Here is a 19,916-nt window from a genome sequence, read left to right as displayed (position 1 = left end):
GCAGTACTTTACAATGGGTGTACGGAATTCGAGGGGAAAACTACTAATTTAAGTAACAAAAGCATTTTTTCCTAAAAAGCACACTTTTTTCTAATTGACACTAAAATTTAAATTTTTATAACATAAGAATAAAGTCAATCTTGTGGGATTGAATTCACTGTGGGATTGGAAACTCTAATGTGAATGCCATGAAAATATAGTTCATATTGTTTATATGATACAAACACATCTTTAACCAATGAATATGGGGGGGGGGGGGTGAACTGAGCAAAATAAAATTTGTCCTGGTTTTGATTTTTTTTTTTTTTTGAATCTTAAAGATTGCTTAGTGCACCCAACGTCCGACATTTATCTCACTTCACAATCTAATCTATTATTTTTGTAATTGGTAGCTTTTATTAGAAGCTGAGCCTCATATTTGATGCCAGCTATTAAAAATTAAACCCAATGTATCAAAATTGTACTAGTAAAACAAACTCATTCTTCAGATAAATTTGATGTACTTTTCATCTTTTTCTACAAATTGATTTCCGAGTCATTTCCGCGTCAAGTACTATAGTGATCCTCTCCTGACCAGCTCCGCTTTGGATGGAGATTTTTAGAGGGGTAGACATGCCTATAAAGATAACCTATGCAAATTTTCAGCTTCCAAGATCCAAATCCAGGAGATCAGGAATCCCCCCCCCCCCCAAAAAAGAGCTTTACTCACCATTAGAATAAAAACAGAACCTACAAATCCTTGTTAGAATAAGTACAAAAGTCCTCAAAACGTTCCATCATAATTATGGAAACAGTCCCACAAATGCATTCAAAAAGAAAAAAAAAAAAACAAAACAAAAGGAATAACATGAAAATAAAATAATTTATTTAAACTTTACAGATTTATAACTTCATCAGGAGTTGTTCTTTTTCCCCATATGAACAAGAATATGTTCCTTCAACTTTGGCATATTTTTCAAAGATTCATTGCATATATGACACCTGTTTGGACAAAAAAAAAAAAAAAAAAAGTACATAATCAGTTTTTAAAATAAATATCCAGATTATGAATTATAAGGAATGCTGATTAAATTGCACCATACAAACCTTAAATCCTTCTTTAAAATTTCTTTTGCAGAACGTTCATCTATGCAACATACTTTTCCATATTTTTCCACATCTCTTATAACATCTGTTAAAACCACAAATGGATTCATAGATTGAAATTATAAAATAAATAGATAAGAAAGCAATAATGAATAAATTAAGTGAATCTATTATTTCAGAAAGGACATAGGTGGCCTTTTCTTTTTTCAAAATCAAGTTAGCTGTGGTTTTAGCAAGCATATTTTTATGCAGAGAAATTGACTAGTGTAGAAATGAAGTAAATCCTTGTACAACAAAACACTTTATTTAGGGGACAGAATTATTGTTTAGTGCAGAAAGGGCATAAGTGTCGGACTCCCCCTCCCCAGATTTCATTGGTTTCAACAAATATGATGGCAAATCTTGATTAAATTTCAGAATTTTCCTCATAAGATATGGATATTCACATGATAATCATCTATCATATCTATTCCAAATTGGTTTTACTATCTCAAAATCTCAGTCACAAAGGGTAAACAAATGTGACGATGACTAGGGACAAGTTGAGCCTCTTACCCTTGGGGGGGGGGGGGGGGTGCAGAATTCTCAAATTGCCCACTCTAATGATAAAACATGCCGAACTCACACACTTGCACATATAATTAAATTAATATATATATATATACTAGCTTTTACCCGCGACTTCGCTCACGTTGATGTAGTTTTTTTTTCAATCGATTCAAGTTAACAGTCAACACAGGCAGAGGTCAAATAGTTACCAAAAAATGGTTTCTCCCCAGTTTCGCCAACATTTAAAATGGCCTGCCCCTTTAAATGTATCGAAAGGCATGATTAAAACTGAAAATCAGGGGGAAGGGGAGTAAATGAAATGTCGGTGAAACTGGAAAGACACCCAAAAAATCACACAAAATAAATCATGAAAACGTTCAGGAGTTCTAAAGAAGTTAGTTTGGGTTCTTCTCAAAAAATCCTATTCGAGTGAGGTCAATTATTCTTAAATTAAGTGAAACAGTGTCCTTATAATCCCGATCTTCGTCAAATAATATCCAGCGCTACATCGGCTATCTAAATTATTGTGTAATCTGTAATGTATAGCTTCTTACCGGAGATATCGTCACAAAATATGGTCAAAAATCACTACAAATCCTGATTCTAATAATGTCTCTTTAGAGTGAGAATATCAAACCTTTAAAATCACCATTAGAAGGAAATCAACTGTTTCTAAATAACATAAACGATCCTAATTACAATACCAAAAAGTTCAGAGTGAAAATACCATTAAAATCAGAGTAAGGACAACAGTTTTTTTTAAGTTCCCATTTAAATGAGGAAATAGTACAAAAAACTTCTCATTTCGCAAAGAGAAAAATCCCCAAAAGTCTCTATTGGAATGATAGTATCAGCGTTTTCAAATAACATTTCTCTCGGATGATCTCAGTTATAATTATTTCCAAAAATCTTCATCAGTACAGGTCCGATAGGATAAAAAAACAAATAAAAAAATAAAAACAAAATAAAAGAAAGAAAGAAAGAATAATATTCTCCATTGTTGCCATTAAAATAGGGCCATTAATTCCACAAAATCCTAATTAGCATCATTAACCCTTAAAAATACACACACAAAAAAGAAAAAAGAAAATGAAAAGTGTCATAAAAATTTTAAATAATTTGCCAATGCACTAACATAGTTGCCTGGTAAGATTGGAAATAAAAAATGAATTTGGTGGATTAATTTACATTTTAATAGTAGTTTTAATGTTATTTAAGAGTGTTGCTTCACTAATTTGGCGGATAAATTTTAACTTCAATATCTCATATTACTTAATGATCTTTTTACAAAAATTAATTTAGCGGAATTTTTACATTTTAATAAAACTTTTGTAATAGCTGTAGCGCCTAAATTTTTGAACACTCGTCCCGAACACGTTATCATAACTCTTCCTATCAAATAAGTTTTTAAAATGTCATTTTGTTTAGTTTCATTTTATATTTTTGCAATTAAAAGCAGCGTTAAAATGTAAAAAAAAAATAAATCCAAAATCCATTATTAATCGCCAAAGGACCACAGTACTATACATTCGCCAGAGACTTGCCAAGTTTATGAAACTGCAAAAATGTTTGGTTAATCTATATTCATAAGATATGATTTTTAATTAACAGAAGACGCTATAAAGAAAATGTTTGCATGTATTTGGCCGTTCCTGGCGAAAAATAAATCTTTATTCGACGGTAACTGGGGGTAGAGGGGCCGATTCTATTTCATAACTTTATTTAGTTACCAAATAATTGTACGTAGCAAAAATGCCCGGCGTTGCCTGGGTCTGTAATAATTATGAGAAACAATCGCTACTTTTATTCGTTCTCTGCTGTAACTGAAATAACTCAAAACACACCGCTTTGACGTGATTAAAAATAGAGCTGCTTTCTAACCCATAAAAGTAAAATGGCAATAAGTATGAAGAACAAAATAGTATTATTTTAGAAACGAAAAAAAACGATACTTAAACATATATAAATTTGAGGAATTTCCAAAATATGAAATTAAACTTCATTTGTTTAAAAAGATTAAGAACTTTTTTTTTTCGAACATAGTCTAAAACTTTCTGTATATTGCTATTGAAGTACAAATTTTTAAAAAACGTAGCCGCCTGTAATCCCTTACTGCGATTTAAAATATTATTAAATTTGCGTTAATCGTTTTGCGATACCTTAAATGAGGCTCCTCCTCCCTACTTTGTAAAATTGTGTGTTACTAAGTTTCATCGAAGAGATAGAGTCGCCAAATACAGAGATACTTTTGGTGATTATAAAGTGATGCTACCAGAAATGTTTCCAATAAACAGTAAAAATTTGGCAATTATTTAAAATAGTGTGCAAATACAAATTAATGGAAGGTTTTGTGCTGTTTATGGATTCGCTTAATTTAGTTGGCAAATTATTTTACATGTTAACAAATTTAAAGAAAGAAATATTAATGAAATGGCGATATTTGGTTACATGCTGAAAATCGAGAAACAGTATTGCGTAGTCTTTAGCTTCAAAAACAGCAACAGTTGAAAAAAATGGCAAATGCCTTAGCTATTGAAATGATTCCACAAAAAAGTTTGGCTAGATTCCTGCTGATCGATTAAATACCCAGTCAACACAAATATGTATAAAAAAAACATAAATTGCCTCAAAGTTGCATTAAAATGGAAAATAATCAGGTAAATTCATGTATTATTTGCCAATCTTGTGCAAAAATCTTACTTCAAGATTTGTTTTGAGAAAAGCCTTGAACAGTCACGAAAAGCAAAGATAGTCAGCAATACAACAATAGTCGCTATCGACAGGGAGTTGAGATGATACATTAAATATTGTATTGAGTTGAGGAAAGCCTTCGAACATGGAACTAAAAAGCTCATAACTCGTTTTTCATTCTACTTAGAAATTTCGAACAGGTGCCATCTTAAGCAGAAAAATCAGAGCTTTCGATGGACATATAATGTTAATATGAGCAAGCATTTTTTCATCCCCATATTAGAGAATTTATACGACAATTGTGTTTTATTGCCCCCCTAAGGGGGTTCCGCCCCCCCCATAACGGGACGAAAACTACCCTATGTGTTATTCTGATGCATAAGCTATATTATTGTAAAGTTTCATCAAAATCCACTCAGTAGTTTTTGCATGAAAGAGTAACAAACATCCATACATCCATACAGACAAACTTTCGCATATATAATAGTAGTAAGATATATATATATATATATATATATATATATATATATATATATATATATATATATATATATATATATACACATAAATACAGTGGCGGATTTATACAGCAGGCCCCTAAGCTATTTTAGGCATGGGCGGCCCCTTTTTTGTAGTCCAGACAACTTATGTCAGTTGCAAAACAGGCCATTTTTTAAGTTTTATCTCTCACTATGTGTGTCTCTTCCCTGTGATACATCAAGCCATGTGGTTTTATTTTATTATTTTCCTTCTTTTTAATTCTCTTGCTATCATTTTTTTCGATTGATCTTGAAAGAGGAAGGGCAATAGGAAACTGATGCAGGGATCTTCTTTAAGGGGGTGCAGAATATCCGTAATTTTGGGGGTCCGTGGGTTTCTCCCCCGGAGAAAATTTTGAAAATATATATGTATAATTCTATATTTTGAGGACATACAAGGGGTATTTGGAACTACAAAAATATCAGGGAAGAAAAGGGAGAATTTTTTTCCCAAAGTTATACACTATTTAACAACTTAAGATGGTTAAAAAAAAAAATTATTTTTGATTCGACAAATCGTTGACATTAACTGACGGAGAGGAATACTGAGTGAAAAGAAAAGGTCACCCATTGTCACTCGCTCACATCTGCTTTCGGTATGGTTAAGTTTTTAATCCCCCCCCCATCTCTCCAAACTACCAACAAACACAGTACTGAATTAAATATAAATGATTAATAGTAAAATATGCTTTAAAAGGAATGGTGTACACATTTAGAAAATATGTATTTATAAAGTAGAATCTTGCCAATTCGGACAATTCATATTTTATGCACTTGATAAGAAAGAAAATTGAAGCACTTTTCAAGAAATTTCAAAGACTCATTTAATTATTTTCAAGGAGTCGAGAACAATTAAAATTATTCAAAACACTTCATTTGCACTTTCCAGTCTCTGACATTTTAATACTTGATTATACAGTTTTACGAATTGTTTGAACTTTGTAAGAAACATTTATATTTATAGTTAAATGTGTAGCATAGATTTCTCTTTACAATTTTTTTATATATTTTTTTCATGTACAAGTAGGGCAGCAAACAAAAAAGAATAGAGCAAAAGTAGATTTTTTTATTCCTGTCAAACAGATCAACAGCATGCATCAGATGTAAGATAAAAGCAAGCAACAGAAGAATTTCCTTAACATTGAATTCAAGATCAAATCAATAGCAAGAAATGGATACATGTGAGCCATAAAAATTTATCTCAATCAATATGAGACAGAAAAATGAGAACTACGATTTTTACATTTTTGCTGGATGCAGCAAAGAGCTGAATATAGCATATTTTGGCAACCCCCTTCCCATTTGTTGGAAATTTTGAAATAAAAGGTCTTTTAATTAGGGCGGGTAGATGTTGGCGGCTACATCGTTTTGGTGACATCTGTCTTATCTGCTGTTTATTATTCAGTCACTGATGCCAAATTGCCAAATCTGTTCTTGGACTGGATGTGGGTCCCGTGGGCTGTAGGTTGGAGATCTCGTTCATTTTAGACAATGATTGAATGATTCCCCCCCCCCCCCTCCAAAAGCACTTTTTCGTTCCTCAGTAAGAGTAGATAAGACAGTAGTTGGTCCAGTGCTACCTCATGTGTACTGTCTCTTTAAATTTTGTGTTGCTCTGCCTACTTCTCACAAATGCCGACTGGAGCAAAATCGTACTTTACGCCAAGTGATGTATTTCAGGGCAACAGAGTCAGGCTGATTTTGGAATAAAGGAGTTGGAGTCGAAAGCTCCGCAGCCCTGGTATATCTTACGTTCATTTTATAACTCTGCATTTTTTTTTTGTTCTAAAAGTTGATTACAGAATAAAATATACCATTCATATACCTTTGCTGACTGATCTGTTGAAAGCGCCGACTATCGAAAAAATCAGGGTGGGGGGGGGGGGCATGTCACACCCCACGCGCCCCCCTCTCGCCACATCCCTGAAAACAACTTATGTCTTTCCTGCATCAAACAAAAATGATGCTTTTAAATAATGTGCTTTGTTGTCTAAGGATTTACTTCCCTTTTATGCTATAGTTCAGGCAAACCTAAACAGGCGGCATTGCAATGTTGTGATTAGGATTTGCATAGTTTTCACAATCTGCTTTGCACCGACTAGAGACAATTTCTCAACATAAAAATATGGTATAAAATCAGTTACCTCAATTTTGCAAAAAAAAAAAAAAAGGGGCGCGAAATAATTAATTTATACGCAATATGATTTGCATATGAATTATTTCATGTCATTTGATAATTGATCAATTTTGGGCCCATTGTTATTTATCATTTTTCTAAACGACATTTCCTCTATTGCAAATAACTCATTAATACTGTCTTATGCTGATGACACATCGGTTTTTGTTGGGGATAAAGATTTAGTTTCCTTACATAATACAATGTCAGCTAATTTAGTGCAAGTCATAACATGGTTTATCACTAATTAATTGTTAGTTAATCACAAAAAAAACTAATTTCACTGTTTTGCATTGGAGAAATAAAAAAATTGATAATTTTGAACTAAAATTAATTGGAAAAACTTATCAACATGTTGAGAATATCTATTTTTTGGGGGTAAATCTTCAAAATAACTTACGTTGGGACAATCACATTGAATTTTTTTAAAAAAAGATTTCTCGCAATTTAAGTTTAATTAATTTTGTGTCTAATTTCCTTCCTGCTGATTTTTTGTTTATTTTATATTTTTCTTTGACATATTCAGTTCTTAATTATGGTGTTCTTGGAAGTAGCCACTAGAGGGCGCCTGTGATGCAGGGAGTGTTATTGCTGCTAATTTGATAAGTGTTTTCTTACTATAATTTTTCATTATTACTGACTAGTTTTAGGTTTTTTTTACTTCACTTTATCATGTAATTTAGTTTTATTGTGTTTTGGGGGCTCATTTTAGCTGTTATTGTATTCTTGAAGTGTTTTTGCATTTTTTGGAGCTAAGCCTAACATGTGGTGATCTCCTGGTTTTTGATCTTGTGTGCTTTATTGGGTGTAGCAACTCTGTTTATTTACTGCTGTTTTTAGTATTTATTCTGTGTTTTTTTGCATTTTTATCTTTCTGTTTTGCCTTTTGGAACATATTCACTGAGTAGAAATGGGTGTTATATGCATTATGAAAGAGGTAAAGAGTGGGAAGGGGGACAGGTGGATCTCTTGTGATTTATGTCATATGTTCTGCCTGTATAAGGGGGAAAATGAGTCTGTTTTTGAGGAGGATTATATTTGCACTAAATGTGCTGAACTCTCAGACTTAAGATGCTAGTTTTGGAAGCCCAGTTAGCATTAGGGTGTAGGCCAGTTGTAGAGGGTATAAATGTTCCAGAGATTCAGGGGGAAGTTTCAAATGAGGAGTTAGATTGGGAAACTAAGGGTGTAATTTTGGGGGACTCTATGGTAAGGGAGGTGGGTAACACAGTTGGGAGAGTAAAGCGTAAGGTGGCTAGGTGTTGTTTACCAGGGGCTCGGGTAAAAGACGTTAATATGGTTGCTGAAAAGAAGGGAGTATTGAATAAGGAGGACATGGTTACTTTGTGGGTGGGAACAAATGATGTAGGCCACAGTAAAAATGAGGAGTTTTCTAGGGAATGGGAATCCCTGTTGGATAAAGCAACCAGCTTTTCGACGAATGTCCAAGTGGTTGGTTTGCTTCCCAGGTATGGAGTGCATAGGAGCTGGCTAAATCAACGTGCGAGGTGTATGAACTTGCTACTGAAGTCAATTTGCGAAAAGCGCAGTATCAGGTTCATTGATGTATGGAGTCATTGTAAACGGGATTGGATTGCTAGGGATGGCCTGCATCTGAGCTCTACAGGGGTCAAAATGGTTAGTGGATTAATTTTAAGGGCTTCGGAGTCAAAAAACTAAGTTGGAATGGGGGGCATGGTTCAAGCATCAGGTATCGAGAGAATGAATCTTTTTTGGGTATTGCTAGAAATGGAAATAAAGTGACGAACAAGAGTAGTATTGTTAACAATTGTAATTTAGGAAATTTCAGGGTGTTAAATAAAAGCAACTTAGGCATGCTTAAAGTTTTCTATAGCAATGCTCGCAGTATTAGGAACAAGATGGATGAATTGAAAAGCATAGTTATGGATGAGAAGTTGGATGTTATTGGAATTACAGAGACATGGGCTACCGAATCTGATGCAGAGTTATTACATATTGCTGGGTATAATTTGTTCAGACAGGATAGAGTAGGTAAAAGAGGTGGTGGGGTTTTATTTTATGTTAGAGACAATTTTATTTGCAATGAATTGGTCATAAATGATAAGCCTACTGATATTGATATGGTTTGGCTGGAGTTGATGAGCAGTAAGGGCAAAAAGCTACGCTTTGGAAACATTTATAGGCCACCTAATTCAAACCAGGGACAAGATGAACAGATGTATCGTATTATTAGTGACATGTCCAGTAAGGGATCCGTTATCATAATGGGGGATTTCAATTTTCCGGGTATTGATTGGAATAATTTTTATCCTGGTAATGGCAAAGAAGAGGAATTTTTAAAAGTAATTGGTGACTGTTTCTTAGATCAAGTTGTAACTCAGGGAACTCGAGAGGAGGCAATTTTGGATCTAGTTTTTTGTGACATAGGTAGTTTTGTTCAGGGGTTGAGTGTAGGGGAGCATATTGGAGATAGTGATCATAACAGCATTAGGTTCCGGGTTAAATTTGAAGTGTGCAAAGATGATTATTTTAGGTTTGTGCCCAATTTCAGAAACACTGATTTTGTTGCACTTAGGCAGAGCTTGAAAGAGGTTTTTTCGTCAGGGTTGGAAAATAGCGACGTAGATCAGCAGTGGACGGAATTTAAGGATAAACTTGCTAAAACCGTTGGGGACTATGTTCCATTTAGGAGAAATGGTGTTAATACCAAAATTTGGCCCATGTGGTTCTCCAGGGAGACTAAAGAAGCTCTTAATTATAAGCAAGCCACTTTTCGTAAGTTTAAAGAAACTGGTCAGAGTGCGGAGAGGCTCCAGTATGGTAAGGCAAGGCGAAATTTTAAGTATTTGGTACGGATTCAGAAAAGGGAATTGGAGCAAAGGCTGGCAGATGACATTGATGGGAACCCTAAGAGGTTTTTTGCTTACGCTAATTCTGGGAAAGCTCGAAACAGTCAAATTGGGCCTTTGGTTGATGAGTATGGAAATTTAATCCAAAACGATAAGGATATTGCAAATGTTCTGAATACCTTTTTTTCCAGTGTGTTTAACGATAACTGTATCTCAACAGTTGACACTAACAAGACACAAGCTATTATACAGCTTGAGGATTTTGTATTTTCCAGGGAGGAGGTTTTATTTCATTTGAAAAAGATTAATGCAACTAAAGCTCCGGGACCAGATAATATTTATCCAAAAATTTTAGTTGAATGTGCAGAGGAATTAGTGGATGTTATTTTGAATATTTTCAATGCTTCTTATAACTCGGGGACGGTGCCAGAGGACTGGAAGCTGGCTAACATAATGCCACTCTTCAAGAAGGGGTCTAAAGGTATTGCTGGGAATTATAGACCTGTAAGTTTGACTTCGGTGATTTGTAAGATTTTCGAAACTTTGATCAAAATTAAGATCATGATGTTCTTAGAGACTAATAGTCTGTTGACTAGTTTGCAGTATGGTTTCAGGAAAGGTAAATCCTGTACTACTAATTTATTGCATTTCTACGACAAGGTTACCTCAGCTTTAGATAACAAAAAATGTGTGGATGTTGTTTATATTGATTTTCAAAAAGCTTTTGACAAGGTACCGCATGTTGCTCTTCTCAGCAAGTTAGCTGACATTGGAATAGGAGGAAAAACTTCACTTTGGGTTAGAAATTGGCTTACTGGTAGGAAGCAAAGAGTAGTTGTGAGAGGAAATCATTCTAATTGGAGCGATGTTTTAAGTGGGGTTCCTCAGGGATCAGTTTTAGGGCCTCTTTTGTTTATTATATTTATGAATGACATCAATGAAAATATTTCTGGAAGTATGAATTGTTTTGCTGACGATGTAAAAGTTATGGGGATTGTTGAAAATGAAGAACAAGTAAAACAGCTGCAAGAGGATTTAGATCATATTACTAAGTGGGCAGATAAATGGGGTATGGCAGTTAATGTAGGGAAATGTCAAGTGCTACACTTAGGTCATGGAAATAAGCGTATGAGATATCGTTTACAGGGTTCAGTCATAAATCAGGCAGAAAATGTTATGGATCTGGGTGTCTTTATAAATCAGGACTTCAAGTTTAGTCAACAGTGCAGTATTGCTAGTAACAAAGCCAACAAAATGCTTGGGTTCATCAATAGATCTATTTCAAACAAATCTAAGAAAGTTCTTCTGCCTTTATATAGGAGTTTAGTAAGACCTCATTTGGAGTATGCTGTTCAGTTTTGGTCGCCTTATCTGAAGAAAGATATTTTTGTATTGGAAAGGGTTCAAAGAAGGCTAACTAAATTAGTAAGGGGACTCTCAGATTTAGATTATGATACCAGACTTAATAGGCTTAACATGTATAGCCTGGAGCAAAGGAGAGTCAGAGGGGACATGATTCAGTTATTTAAATTTATCAAAATGAAAGATGTAAATGGATTAAAGTTTTGCTGGAAAAGCAGGACGAGGGGTCATTGTTTTAAGTTATTTAAACCTCAGGCTAACTTGGAAATCAGGAAAAACTACTACTTTAACAGGGTCGTGGGCACTTGGAATAGCTTACCGGAAGAGGCGGTAATGAGCAAGGGAGTGGATAGCTTTAAGAGGGCCATTGATCTTCATTGGGGACTAATTAATTGACTAGGACCAGCCTAGCTGGGCCCAGAGCCTGTTGCTGGTCGTCACATTTGTATTTGTATTTGCTTGGGGCCAAACAACCAAAAATAATTTATATAGAATAAATAATATATTAAAATTTTTTCACTGAATAATTAATAGAGATAATATAGTTGGTAACAGTAATAGAAGCTTTTTAAAGGCAGTTGAACAAATTTATAAACATAATGTTGGTATTTTTATGTTTAGTAATAAATGATTTGAATTTGGAAATAGTCACAATCCATGATGTGGTTCACAATTATCCCACTAGAAATCGTGAAAATAATTTACCTATTAGTGCAGAAACAAATCTATTGTGTAATGGCATTAACTCATATGGACCAAGATTATGGAACATCTTACCCAACTGTTTAAAAACCATAAATAGTAGAAATTTGTTTAAGAAAAGGCTTAAAAATTTTATACTCAACTCTACTGCAGTGAATTTAGGATAAAGTAGCATAGTTGTAATAGATTGATTTTGTTATAAATTTCGACACACTTTTTTTGCATCACTTGTGTTGTGTTTATGTGTTCTTTGTATGATTATGCATTTATTTTTGTTATTACTTTCTTACCTTACAAACTGGCCCTAAATTAAGCTCTTTTCTGAGTGGTGGGAGCTAGTCAGGCTATTGTTATAGTCTTTACTCCCACCTACTCAATCAGGGATTTTCAAATAGACAGGGTGAATTATACATCTGTTTGTAATTTCTTTTGTGTTATTTTATCTGTGAAATGCTTTTTTTTTTTGTAAAACATACTACCCTGATTGAAATAAAATGAATTGAATTGAATAGAGGTGGAACATTGTATAAGAACTTGGCAGGTGGGAAACGAAAAGAATTTTAAAGCCCTCCCAGTTGAAAATCCGTGTTTTTTTTTTTAAAATGAGTTTGAGTTTCTCCTTACAGAAAGGAAATGAACTTTCTCTGTGAGAAGTAAGTGTATTTTTCTACATTTCATTCAGTTTTCTTTCAGTTCTTCACAGAAAACATGCAGTACTGTAATTCCCCCCCCCCTTTATGTTGAGCGAAAAAATAACTGTTTAATTACTACTGCTAAATTAAGAGGTGTTTTTTTTTGCTAAAAAATGTAACTAGATATTTTAGCATTATGTACTGTACTGCATGTTATGTATACCAGCTATTCTATTTGATTAAATGGCATACTATTTTCCGAAAAGGTATTTTCTTGATTATTTTAGAAAATCAGAATTACTTTATGGCCCCAATTAGGTTGGAGTTTTTGAGATCCTACTATTTTGGGAGACTATGCTGCTCCCTTTTTTAGAATTATAGCACTGCTGACAAGATATATACACAGAAAATAGCTACTAAAAATTAGGTACTGACAAGAGGTAAAATTGGGAAAATCATTTTGTGCACATTATTTTTTGAATAAGAGAATATGCATTACATACCTTCTGAATCTATGAAATATTCCGTAGTGAATGCATTCCAGTGAGTCTTGGTTTTCAAACAAGGACTGTCAAAATCTTGGCTTATTGCGTGCAGATGTAGCTGACTGCAAAAATTAACTAACTAGAATCTAGACATGTTTTGAAACAAAATTGTTTGGTAAACATGAACTTTATGCATACCTCATACTTGGAACTGCATGATATCCAATTTTAAAACCAGAAGGAGATTCTATTCTTTAAAATAAAGGACGTTTTTAAATAAATTTTAATAACGCAAAATATTAAAAACAAAAGAGAATGAGAATATTTCTTACAGATCAAAGAACCATAATTTAAATATTGCGGTAGGTTTCACAGAAAAATTAAAATATTGGGTTGTTCGGAAAGTAATTTCGTTTTTTCCCGTCAGAGGACTTAATTACGTTATTTCAAAACCAACTTCACACTTAAGCCGCATAACCATTATATGTCTTGAGAGCTGATATTGCAAGGCTTGTGTGTGAAAAAGTTCTATTAATTCTACGCAGTAGTTTTTGGTTGGTGCCTTTTTAAATATGGAGAGCAATAAGCAGCATTTTCGTCATATTTTACTTTTTTACTTCAGAAAAGGTAAAAATGCTGTCCAAGCGAGAAAAAAATTGACGGATGTGTATGGAGAAGGCGTGTTAACAGTACGCCAGTGCCAGAACTGGTTTGCAAAATTTCGATCCGGCAATTTTGATGTCGAAGATGCACCACGGTCTGGAAGGCCGGTCGAAGCTGACAAAGATGCGATAAAGGCATTAGTTGATGCAAATCGGCGAATAACCACACGAGAGATCGGTGAGAGATTAAATTTGTCGAATTCGACTGTTTATGGCCATTTGAAAGGCATGGGCTTAACCTCGAAGCTCGATGTGTGGGTGCCCCATGTCCTTACGGAGCCTCACACAAGTTTGGTCACTCGCCAAAAACTTTTACAGCTTGAATGGGACGTACTGCAACATCCACCATATTCTCCAGATCTGGCGTCTTCCGACTACTATTTGTTCCGGTCCCTGCAAAATTTTTTGGATGGCAAAACCTTTACCTCAAATGAAGATGTCAAAAACCACCTGAACCAGTTTTTTGCCAGCAAGGACCAAAACTTTTATGAGAGGGGAATTATGTTACTGCCAGAAAGATGGCAAAAGGTGTTGGACCAGAATGACCAATATATAATTTAATAAAATATTTATTCATTATACGAAAACTGTCTTTCATGTTCCCCAAAAAAAACGAAATGACTTTCCGAACAACCCAATACATATGAAGTTTAAAATAAATATAATTAACAGTAGTATTTTTATTGGTGTTTTTAAAAATAAATTTATTTACATTTAGATATTTGTAACTGCACTTCTCTTCCCCAACACAAGCAGTTTTGGGACACAGGAACTGGCAACCAGTCATTGAAGGCAAATATGTACAGAGAGTGCTAGCAGCATGTGCTGCTTAGGGGTTCTTAATTTCCAATGATTATTGTTTCCCTTGACTGCAAATTTTACACCTTAATTATTGTAAAAAAATGTTGTACTAGATGACTTCTTTTGGTCCACTGACCCTTATGTAATTATTTTATCAAGAATAGAAAATGATTTTCTGCAGGACACCAAGGCACTAAACCAGGCTCTAATTGAAACAAGAGGATCTTAATTCAACTGATATTAAGACAAATGAGTTAACAAATAAAAACATCAGTAACATGTTACTAATTGTGCACTGCGTGACATTGAAAATGCAACACCAAGAAGGAGTGTTCAAAAATTTATGCAAATTTTAGAGTAGACGTACATCACTGAGTTATGTAAATGATGTGAAATGTGCACCTCTCCGACGCACATGAAGTAAGATATAAGGGAAAGAACTTGCAGAATGGGCAATGTTCGTGTCGTTATTTCTGACTGGAGAATTATCTAAGAAATTTTGTTTTTATATTGGAGGATGCGTGCAACACGAGAGAATGCCAGGCCACCGTCAACGAAGGTACATCCAGCAGATAGATGATTTTACAAGGGGTATTGTGATTGGACTGAGAAGGGGAGGTTGGTTCAAACGTCAAATCGCAACTGACACCCACGTGGATGTGATCATGGTGCATCGGCTGTGCCAAAGATGGTTGGAACAACGAAATGTGGCAAGATTGAGGGGTGCAGGGGCAGCCAGAGTGACGTCAGAACGCGTGGAACGACGCATCTACCGACAAGCTGTAGCAGACCAACAAGTCACTTGTTTCTCGATTCTGCAGCAGGTGCAAGATACCCTGAATGTTCCCGTGTCAAACAGAACAATTTCCCGTCGTTTGGTCGCACGTTGTCTGCAATCACGGCGTCTGCTAAGAAGACTGCCATTGACCCCACAACATAGAAAGCAATGCTTGGTATGGCGCCGAACTAGAGCGATGTGAATGACAGAATTGCGAAATGTCGTGTTCTCAGATGAATCCCGCTTCTGTTTATCCAGTGATAGTCGCTGCATGCGTGTGTAGCGTCGACCTGGAGACAGATCTAATCCGGCAGTAACTGTGGAACGTCCAACCGCACAACAACGTGGCATAATGGTTTGGGGCGCAATTGTGTACAATTCCGTATCACCTCTAGTTTGTATTCAGGGCACTATGACGGCCCAACGATTCTTGGATAATGTGCTGCGGTCAGTGGCAATCCCTTACCTTCAAGGGCTACCTAATGCAATTTTTCAGCAGGATAAAGTCCAACCACACAGTGCTCACATCTGCCAACATGCTCTCCAAGGCACACAGATGCCTCCCTGGCCACCATACTCTCCTGACCTGTCACCAATCGAACATGTGTGGGATGTGATTGAACGCCATTTGCAGACTCTGTCCCTGCCTTCTTCAGAAGACGAACTGTGGAAAATGGTTGAAAGGGAATGGAGAGCCATCCCTTTGGACACCATCCGCACCCTTATTGACTCTATGCCTAGACGTGTTTCTTCGTGTATCGCTGTCCGCAGTGGTCCTACATCCTACTGGGCCGACGCCATTCTCGCTCTGTATTCTGCCTATCATTTCAAAATTAAGATCATTTCTTATTCCTTGCTGTCTCTGTCTTTTTTAAAAATTTCGTATAAAATTTCTGACCACTCCTTCTTGGTGTTGCATTTTCAATGTCGAGCAGTGTAATTGTTTCATTGATTTGAAGAATGACTTGTTGGAGGTTGACATTATAGCAGTGATGATACATTTTTCAAAACTGCAACACATCACAATGAAAAATATTGCGGTACCTAAGGCAACAACAACGTTTTTTCAATTCAAATCATTCTCTCGAAAATTAATTAAATACTAGAGATAGCCAGATTTTGATGAAACTCATTAATTTTTCTGCAATGTTATGATAAAAGTATGTTTAAGGTAGTGTTTCTTAACATGGGGTGAACCTAGAGCCTGACTATAAGTTTTGAGGACATTGGGCACAAACTTTCCTTAGGTACCCCCCTCCCCACCCCTTAATTTAAAAGTAAAGTAATTGATAAAATATTATGATACTTACGTTTAACACAACCAGGATAGATTTAAAAATATCTTGCATTACAATACACATGCATTCAATATGAAACAACACATATAATAAATACATACAGTAAAGTAAGATGTCTTAATAATTCTTGCTTGGCTGCAATAAACTGTAAACAACAAATTACTAATGATACAACTTTTAAATATTATAACTAAAGATAGAGTTAAATTTGGAGTGACTGTGGAATTTGCAAAAAAAGATTTAAAATTTACATCTTGCACATTGAATCACTCCAATTTTTAAAACTTCAGCAACAGATTTCGTGCCCCTAAGTTTTTGAACCCTGGAGCCTTGACCTTGCTTTAATCTGGTTCTGGGTAAACCAAAGGGCATTGTTATTACAGTAGGCACTGCTTAATGTGACCACTTAGGGGCAAATACAATTTGATAACAATAACAGAAAAGAATCCAGGAGACACAAAATAATGTTGTTTTTCTCAATTAAGAAGCATTTACTTTTGCAACAGCAAATTAAAATTACAATGACTCAGCTAAATAATTTTAAATTATAAATAACTAAATTAGCAGAATTGAGATATCTTAATCATAAAAGGGAAAACAAAAATATGCAATTTTGAAACACATTTTTCCTGACATTTGTAACCCACAGTTTCAAAGTAGATTCAATTGGTTTTGCTTGTTGTTTAAATTTTCATTTAGCTTTACTTTGTTTTCCATCTTGTCTCGTTTCTTTAGGAATTTACAAAGGCTGAGATATTTTTGGTTGCGCTTCAGCATTTCTGTGACTCAGCATGGGTAAATTGTCAAGGCATTTTAAAATGTTAATTTTCTCATTGACAGTTAAATCATGGCACTCTTTCACCATGGATTAAATGTTTGATTGTTTAGAGTAAAGTTTTTAAGGTAACTGAACAGGGAGAGAAAATCTTCGGCTTTATTAAAAGAAGGGAATTTGTTTTTCCGGGAGCTACATCAATTCTCTCAAAATCGGAGAAGCTCACCACCTGCAACCATAGGAGGTATAGTAGTAGAAGTGAATTCATAGCCAGGATCTTATTCTGAATAGCAATGTGGATTGGGTAAATAGTGTGTAGGTAAATATTTCTCGGGTATTTACTCAGGTATTTACCGGAGGTCTGGGTAAATACCCAAAAACTGAATTTTGCAAACAAAATGTAAAAGTTAAATGGTTGGTAAAATTTTATTTAATTATATAAATTAATAGGTAAAATACGTGGCGTCCCCAAATAAAGTTTAAATTGCATTATAACTAAATGGCAAATGAAACATATTCAAATAATTCATTAAAAAAAAGCAGACATTAAGAATTTTTAATTATAGAAAAGAAAAAGCATATACCCATTTATAAGTTTTTTTGCTTCATCTTGCATATGCTTGAGAAGTGACAGATGATCTATGTTGAGAGCTTTTAAATTTCGAACATCAGCTTTTGGTAAAATAAGATAATGATGCTTAGCCTGAAAAATATACTTTGAAATAAATCATCCAGTTGTTTTTTTAAAGCAAATATATCTTTTTAGAAATTACTTAGCATGTAGAAGAAATCACAGTGAAGTAGATAAATAAAAATACTAGCTCAAGGGAAAAATGATTTTTTGAATTCTTTAAAGTTTGTGATCAGATGGATGATGAAAACAAAATGCCCTTTAAAAGAATTGATTACCCCTGATTTCATATTCAATAACTTTCAGAGTTTAAACTACTTTCAGAGAATAAATTTTTTTGACTTTTACGAGCTGAACAAAACACACTTGAAAGAAATAAATAACAACAATTTTAATTTCATTTGAAATTTAGTATAAAATAGTACATCTCATTTAATTTGAAGTACAAAATAAGTAAAAAATAAAATCATTTTCTTAGCTAGCCAAAAAGAGGTGGGGATACACTTTCTTTAGGAAACACTTAAAGCACATATTTAACACAATATTTTTCAATGTATATTTTTGTTAATTGCTTTTTAAAATATTGTATGCACTTAAACATTCAGCCCATACTTTGAAGAAATTTAAACCTTAATAAAACAAATTTAAGGGAAAGATTTTTTAAAATTCTTAACCAAAATTTTACAGTCAAAAAATCAATATTTAGAATTTTAGACCAATGTTTTAGAAATTACTTTTTACATAAAGTCAACGCATGCAAGTGGAAAACAAACATCCTTTTAATTTTTAAAACCAGAAGAACAATATAATTCTTCACAGGGATGCAATACGATTTTTTTTAAATAAACAATTTTAATGTTTAGAAAATATCTCCCATTGTTTTCTAAATTTCAAATGACTGTTCTTAGTAGCATAAAAATATTCCTTTCCATATTTTTGTGTAAACAAAATCTTTCACAATTTCATACACAAGCACATTAGGATCTGTCATAAAAATGCATGTTTAATTTTCGACTCAGAATGTCTATTTTCTTATGTATTTTCTGACTTTGAGTTGATAAATATAAAAAAGGGTTTTGAAACAGCAGTTTTAGCTACAGGGAAAACATAATTTATACACCATTCAGGGTTTTTTTTCAAAAAGTAAGAATACAAATACTTAAAATTTTTGTTCTAAAAGCATTCTAAAATGCTTCTTTATCACACTCTTTTTGGAACACGAAAAGCAGCCACCTCCTTGTGATGGGTTCTCAGTTGTAATGCCAAAAAATATGTTTGCAATTCCAACAAAGAGCTGCATAATGCACATTTATTGCAAAAAAAAAAAAAAATACTGGACTATAAAAGAAGAAATACTGTAATGTCCATAGAGCTAAAAAAGCTGATTTTAGGTAAATTTCACAAAAATTTATGGCTTTTGTGCGATCTAAAAACTGTAAAGGACAGTTTGGTCAACATTTAACAGTAACATAACAAAAATGCAGGAACAGTTGCCTATCCTTCTTTCAAACGGCCTTTGATTTTCCCAAATTCTTTCCAGAATTCCAATTTTTATCATATCTTCAAAATTACTAATAGTTCCTGTTTTTCCCGGTCCGTGGTTGCCCTCTTCTCCAGAAGCATATAGGCATTATGTTCACATAAACATTCAGAGTGTACATAAAATTCAATTTTTGTGTGTAAAGTTTGCAACTCTCCTCCCTCAAAAATGCAAATGATTTTAAAAAAGTGAAAGAGCATTAAAAAGACAAACAGCACGCCTGTGAAAGTACATTGCAAACAAAACAAGACCATGACAGAAAATTGAGTGAATGAAAATGTGGATGTAAATGCATAGTTATGAAATGGGATAATGATTAAAGCATGTTTTTCAAACATCCAATTTTTCTTTTTTTTTTCAAAGTAAAAACGGAAAGAA

At 34.1% G+C, this 19,916-nt stretch overlaps 1 protein-coding gene across 3 annotated transcripts in view; it reads right to left on the bottom strand.

Annotated features, from left to right (window-relative positions):
* Positions 1-843: 843 nt before the first annotated feature.
* LOC129222386 (aprataxin-like) overlaps positions 844-19,916 on the bottom strand; it is a 35,887-nt gene continuing 16,814 nt past the window's right edge. For all 3 annotated transcript variants that reach the window (XM_054856892.1, XM_054856907.1, XM_054856899.1), the window contains exons 4-8: positions 17,952-18,070; positions 13,252-13,305; positions 13,072-13,175; positions 1,087-1,171; positions 844-981 (exon numbers count right to left, since the gene is read on the bottom strand). In XM_054856892.1, the coding sequence (XP_054712867.1) occupies positions 894-981; positions 1,087-1,171; positions 13,072-13,175; positions 13,252-13,305; positions 17,952-18,070 (450 nt within the window). In that variant the 3' untranslated portion in view covers positions 844-893. The remainder of the gene's footprint in view (positions 982-1,086; positions 1,172-13,071; positions 13,176-13,251; positions 13,306-17,951; positions 18,071-19,916) is intronic.

Source organism: Uloborus diversus, chromosome 1, assembly GCF_026930045.1.
Source record: "Uloborus diversus isolate 005 chromosome 1, Udiv.v.3.1, whole genome shotgun sequence".
Classification (NCBI taxonomy): domain Eukaryota; kingdom Metazoa; phylum Arthropoda; class Arachnida; order Araneae; family Uloboridae; genus Uloborus; species Uloborus diversus.
This window is presented reverse-complemented; position numbering and strand designations above follow the sequence as displayed.